The sequence below is a fragment of the Rutidosis leptorrhynchoides genome, chromosome 7 (assembly GCF_046630445.1).
Source record: "Rutidosis leptorrhynchoides isolate AG116_Rl617_1_P2 chromosome 7, CSIRO_AGI_Rlap_v1, whole genome shotgun sequence".
NCBI classification, from domain to species: domain Eukaryota; kingdom Viridiplantae; phylum Streptophyta; class Magnoliopsida; order Asterales; family Asteraceae; genus Rutidosis; species Rutidosis leptorrhynchoides.
The window spans coordinates 133,948,184-133,954,856 of record NC_092339.1 but is presented as its reverse complement, the minus strand read 5'-3'; the positions used below and the strand labels follow the sequence as shown (position 1 = coordinate 133,954,856).

Sequence of the window (6,673 nt, the reverse complement as noted above, 5' to 3'; positions counted from 1 at the left end):
ATATGGACTTTAGGTCTTCAGATTCACGCCAATCTTCGAACCAAGCTATCCAATGTGTCCATTCAAAAAACCGCGACAGCAACATATCGATCCATACCCTCACCTTATTCCACAATTTTGAAGCTACCTGGCATTCGAAAAATACATTGTAAGGATATGTGTTACAACAACCACATTACCCCATCACCTCCAATCCTAGTTAGTATATAAATACGCTTTACAAACTTGACTAAACCAACAAATTTTTTTTATAGCAAAACCCGTGGTTGTGATTAGGCATAGTAATGGATCAGATATGGATCGAGTGACGCCGTATCCATATCTACATAAATTTACTTTTCGTTCATCCATATCTATTTAATTTCGGTTCATATATCCATATTCATATCCAATGGATTAAGCGGGTTAATGGATATCAATTGAATGCTCAAAAAATATTATAATATTTTCTGATATGTGATAAAAATAAAACATAATACAGCTAAAATATATATAATGTGACTTAATTAAAATATATCTACAAAATAGTGTAATCTTTATTGAAAATATAACATAAATTGTTAAATATACTACTATTAAACGTAAATTATGAAAAATTATATGTGTATTTTGTATGTTTATTTTATGAAATATACATGTTTATTGTAATATATCATAGTTAATTCATTATATGGTTGAAATGTAAATGTATGTGTAATGATATATGCATTTGTAATAATAAATGTGTTTGCAAATATTTATATCTATGTATTTATATAGTATTTCGGGTGATAATGGATATATCCATATATAAAACTTTTCATCCTTATCTATATTTATATTCATTTAGTTTTATGTATCCATATCCATTTAAATTATCCGTATTCATTATGAATCGAGTGAATCAGATGGATATTCGTTGGATCAGGTGGTCATTGTCATCCCTAATTGTGGGACCATGTATATAATGTTAATGTTAAAAACTCAAAGGGTATGTTCGGAGTAATATATAATTATACTACATATAAGTTGATGTAAAAAACTCAAAACAGTAAACCATCCAGGCTTAGCCTGGGTGGCCCACCAACACTTTCCATGAAGGTGGAGGTCTCGGGTTCAACTCCAAGGGGTGCCCGCATTTAATGACCAAAGCTGGAGGATGCTTTACCCGGTAGCGGTGGAGGGTTGGCTTGCCGTTTACCTGGGGTTTACCTGCGGTGGGGGGCCAATGTGCTCTGGCCCATAGTGGGGTTCCTCGTAAAAAAAAAAAAAAAAAAACTCAAAACAGTAGGGTTTGTTCGTAAAACTACATAAAATGCGGGGGCAGTTTTTCAATATCGAGAATTCTTCAATCTTCTTGTGTATTCTAGACTATACACCCGACTTCCTTCACACACTTTTCAAAACCCATAATTTTAACAGAATCCCATAATTTTAACAGAATCTTAACACCATAAATTTCCAGTTAACGATAACAAGATCCCGAATAGATCTATATACGATACTATAACAGTAATGGATGTGAGATCAGTTGTTGAAGCTGTTTCTACCGATGATGATGACGTGGACACCCCTGTTTACCAGGTTGAAAGCCTCTGCATGAGGTGTGGTGAAAATGTAAGTGCGCTTGTAAATTCAAATACACACCTAGTTTTCAAGCTAATTATTAAATTTATTTATTTCTATTGATGATTTAATACGGAATTATGTGTCATTGTGTGACAGGGGATAACCAGGTTTCTGCTGACTTTGATTCCGCACTTTAGAAAGGTATAATTATAATTATATAATTATAGTTTCTATTAAAACTTAAACGTTTTGTAAATCTCTCTCCATAATTATCAATAAATTTATAGATTAGTGTCTGATTCCACATTGTTATGTTAATTTCTCTGCGTAATTATGAATTAATTTATAGATTATATGTATGTATATGTATACCAGAATAATAATGATTAATGAATGGCGTAGATGTTATATGTCTGTTTATTTTGTTTTTTTTGTTGTTCACAAAATTTATTTTGTTTCAGATTTTGTTATCAGCTTTTGAGTGTCCTCATTGTGGTGAGAGGTATCTAATAATTGATTTTTTTTAGTAATATTTTTGTTTATTTTTTAGTTATATATTTGTTTATTTTGTTCATTTTTTCTTTTTATTTATTATTTTTGTTAATGAAGAAACAATGAGGTTCAATTTGCGGGTGAAATACAGCCACGAGGTTCTCGTTATCGGTTGGAATTCTCGTCAGGTGATCAAAAGGTTGTTTTTGCTTAACTGATACTATAAAACCTCATGTAACATTTTAATTTCCATGAATGACTAATTTTTTCATTGCAGATGCTTAATCGACAAGTAGTGAAATCTGAAACTGCAACAATTAAGGTATGTACCTATATCTCTATATATGTTTAGGAGTTGTCAAATTCATTATCTGATTCTCGTTATTAAGTGATGAGATTCCAACTTTAAAACATGGTACTTGATAGCATTGTTTTTAGTACTCCTGCATATGCATCTACTTCATGTGTGTTGTAATACGAATCGAATTGATAAACAAATTAAATTTTCTAATCATTTTTCCTCTAGTAAAATGAACAATCTTTATCACATAAGCGAATTGGTTTCGTTCGTTTATACTTATAAGTTATGTTAATGTATGATTAAATGTATTATGCTTTATTCAATGTATTAGGTTGCTACTGCAGTTTATTAGTAGGATGTTAAATTTGTTGGTCAACTTTTGTTTGCTGTATTTGCAGATACCTCAATTGGATTTTGAGATACCTCCAGAGTCACAACGTGGATCTCTATCTACGGTAATTGTTTACATTCTTGTTTTGCTGACTTTATTCAACAAACTTATTTGTAGTAAATTTCTTATGATAAGCCAACCTTATTTGTTGTTGTTGTCGTTGTTCTCGAACCAATATAACTTGTTTGGTGTTAGCATATGTATAAGCTAAACCCAGATATAAGGTAGTCAACTATATAGTTGACTTTTTGTGAGGTGTTCTGTTGCAAGAACTCAATTATGTTGACTTAGACCGATGTATCATTTATGCGGTTCAGGTTGAAGGGATTCTGGCCCGAGCTGTTGATGAATTACAAGCACTTCAAGAAGAAAGAAAGGTTAGGCATTCAATTGCTTATGGCTGCCACAAAATTTCTTTTGTTTCCTATTTCTTAATTTAACATGGATTTTGACCTTTTCAGAAAGTTGACCCGCAAACTGCTGAAGCTATAGACGAGTTTATACCGAAGCTACGTGCATGCGCAACAGGTACTTCATCGTTTACCTTCATACTAGACGATCCTGCAGGCAACAGCTTTGTCGAAAACCCGTAAGTTTTACATCCTGCTGTAAAATCCTGTTTTTAAGTCCATCAATTTGACCAAATGTGCAACATTAAGAATGACCATTAATTAATAACCTGTAATAGGTATGCTCCGTCCCCCGATCCATCGTTAACTATCGATTTCTATGAGCGAACGCCTGAACAACAAGCCTCACTTGGTTATCTTGTTGACCAATCACAAACAAGTCAACATGGAAACGATGTTTCATCTATTAATCAAACATCTGAACTACCCCATGGATCAGTTGGAGCAGTTGCTGGTAGACGAGCTATTGCTCAGGGTAATAGTGCAGAATTTACAGAAACCCTGTTTCGTTATACTGCACCAGAGGAGGTACTATTGCTCTCGATTGTATAAGTCTAGATTTTGTTTAAAGTATAAATCTTTCTAAAAAAATTAATTTTCTTTTCAAGAAAAATTTTTCTAAGAAAAAATTGGTCTTGACCCGACCCAACCCGTTCGGACCCGACCCGTCCGACCCGTTTGAATTGAGACCCATTCGACCCATGACCCGTTTTGAACCAAACCCATTTGGGTCTCGACCCAACTCGACCCGTTTGCTAGGCTTAGTTTAAAGTATACAATATGTAACATTTTTTTACTGTACTTATTTGATCAGGTGATGACTTTTCCGTCCACTTGTGGTGCTTGTGCTGTTAGATGTGAAACTCGGATGTTTGTTACTAGTATCCCAAATTTTCTTCATGTTGTGGTTCTTAAAAACAGGGCAAAAAATACTAAACTTTGGTCAAGTTTATCTTTTAGTCTTATTCTAAAATTTGTTTAGCTTAACTATTGATTGATAGAGATTCCTTATTTTCAAGAAGTTATTGTGATGGCATCTACTTGCGATGCTTGTGGTTATAAAAATTCAGAGGTTTGTGAGCATCTTATTTGTTGTTAATCATTGGCCACCTCTTCCGTATTCTTTATAGTTAAAAATTGGTTAGTTGCTTGCAGTTAAAGGCAGGTGGTGCTATACCTGCAAAAGGAAAGAAGGTGACACTATTAGTGAAAAACGTCGAAGATTTGAGCCGTGATGTAATAAAGGTATGTTTCTGTATATATTCTTGCTGTTGATTGATAGAATATGTTTATCTTCTTTATTTGGGTCTGTTAATCTGGCCCCATTAAAAGGTAGAAGGTTTTTCCTGTTCGGGCTATCCGGGAGGGCGAGTAATCCGACCCCATACTTTGATGTACGCAGCCCAGCAGGATTGCTCCCTGGCCACCACTAAATATTCGTCCTAGACGGGATTCGAACCTGAAAGAACCAAGTTAGTAAGCATATAAAGATCGGAAATGTACTTAAGTTTCCGTGATAACTAGTACCTATACGGCTATACCTATTTTATTATATTCAAATTTATTTTGATACACAATTAAGCCATTGTGCAGTGTTGCTTAATTGCGGTATAATTGAAAAGACATTCTGATCAGTTCTTTTTGCATGCTAATTCCAACAATAAGAACTTTTAGCTATTATATTTTGAATAATTCAACGTTTATTTTGTATATTTGGAGGTCTTACTAACAAAATGGGTTGGTATGCACTAGTCGGACACTGCAAGTGTAAAAATCCCAGAGATCAATTTGGAGCTCGCAGGTGGAACATTGGGAGGTCTTGTGACAACTGTAGAAGGTTTGATCACAAAAATCAGCGAAAGTGAGTTCATTTTTTTGCCTTTTTTTTTTTTTTTTCCTTCTGTTTACTATATTTTCATCTAGCTAAATGTTGTAACCAGTTAATGACTTAAATACTTAATGACATTTTATACTTGTGACATTTTCCATGCTATGAGTTGAAATAGTTTGAAAACAATATAGACTGCTTTTAAAATATGAGTGTTAGTGTATGCACAATGTACCTGTATTGATTATATTTGGTAGGAGTTCTATCGAGTGGAAATAAGGATAAAAATGGCGGAGTCAACATTTGGTCATCTTTTACGGGATTTAATTTTTTTACTGTGCGACTTTATAGGTGTTGAAATATTGTATTCTTCATTTTATAATTTTCAGTGTAAAAATTATAGGTCTTGAGAGAGTGCATGGGTTCACTTTCGGAGATAGTCTAGATGAGGATAGGAAAAGCAAATGGCTGGACTTCAGAGCGAGACTCGTAAAGGTATGAATCTCGTAAATTACTTGTCATCGTATTCTTTATTTGGGATAATTACTGCCTTTAAATAATTGTAATTTGTATTTATATTGTATATTTGTATTAGTTAAAAATGACGGTCTAATTGAGAAATATCTTTTCTCAAGTTCTAGTACTGTGTAGGTTTTAGGTGGTGTTTATGTGGATCTTTAGGTGAAAAAGATGTGGTGTAGAACCAAGTGTACAGAACTTCATTTTTCATTTATTTTTAATTTAACTAACGAGATAAGTGATGTTTCTACAGCTTCTAAATATAGAAGAACCTTGGACACTGATTTTAGACGATGCTCTGGCAAACTCATTCATTGCACCAGCGACCGATGATATTAAAGATGACTCTCAGTTAACTTGTAAGTTCATTTCACTCATCAATCTGTTTCGTATTATCATAAATACAATTTGTGTGAACACAATTAGTGTCGAGTTTTTGACCACTGTAGCTATTACTCATGATAGACAATATTGGTGGATCGTTATCCTGAACGTATCGTACATGGTGTGCAGTTTTATGACACGTAGTTATTGCATATGTTTACAACTAACACAGCGAAAAGAGGTGATCTCTCTTAATTAACTGGTTTGGTTGTGGTAATTTGCATGAATATTTCAGTTGATGAATACGAGCGATCGTGGGAACAAAATGAAGAATTGGGTTTGAATGATATGGACACCTCGTCTGCTGATGCTGCGTATGCTTCAACTGATGCTTTATAAAAGGATGCAACAGGCTGGTTAATTGCTTTGTTTTTGATCTTTGAAACTTCGTTTGACTTGTGTTATATATGTTGTCAACTTGATTTTTATTAAATATATATGTTAATTTCCTAGTGTTATACTAGGGTGTATGCATGTCTTGAATGCTTACCTGTTGTATTGCTGTACTGTTCTTGACCCCTGTGCCCTGTAAAAGTTTTCACTATATAGTTCCAACTTACAAGAGACTATAAAATAAAAACTATTGCAAGTTTCATAAGTGTACGTATATCCTTGTGGATACTTAGAATTTAGTGTGACACGAAGACGAAGTTGAGGTTCCTAGGAGGGGTTTGGGTGTTTTTTTTTCTTTTGAGGTAAGCGATGTTAATTTTTGATGGATTGTTATGTTGAGTGAATACAAGGGGGAGTTGGCGAAAATAAAATTATAAAATAATAATATAGAAGTAAGGTGTCAAAAT

The 6,673-nt window shown here is 33.6% G+C and overlaps 1 protein-coding gene across 1 annotated transcript; it reads left to right on the top strand.

The window, feature by feature from the left end:
• Positions 1-1,417: 1,417 nt before the first annotated feature.
• On the top strand, positions 1,418-6,354 carry LOC139857338 (uncharacterized). Its single transcript, XM_071846083.1, has 16 exons — positions 1,418-1,596; positions 1,705-1,749; positions 2,010-2,050; positions 2,158-2,239; positions 2,318-2,362; positions 2,740-2,796; positions 3,050-3,109; positions 3,194-3,321; positions 3,421-3,670; positions 3,957-4,023; positions 4,144-4,214; positions 4,298-4,387; positions 4,895-5,003; positions 5,374-5,465; positions 5,743-5,848; positions 6,109-6,354. The coding sequence occupies exons 1-16, from the start codon at positions 1,495-1,497 to the stop codon at positions 6,210-6,212; spliced, it is 1,449 nt and encodes a 482-aa protein (XP_071702184.1). The 5' UTR covers positions 1,418-1,494; the 3' UTR covers positions 6,213-6,354.
• The last annotated feature ends 319 nt before the right edge of the window (positions 6,355-6,673 follow it).

Coding starts and splice junctions, on each gene's coding strand:
- LOC139857338 (XM_071846083.1), top strand. CDS start 1,495: ATGGATGTGAGATCAGTTGTTGAAGCTGTTTCTACCGATGATGATGAC. Junction 5,004..5,373: donor GATCACAAAAATCAGCGAAA/GTGAGTTCATTT, acceptor TAAAAATTATAG/GTCTTGAGAGAGTGCATGGG. Junction 5,466..5,742: donor TCAGAGCGAGACTCGTAAAG/GTATGAATCTCG, acceptor ATGTTTCTACAG/CTTCTAAATATAGAAGAACC.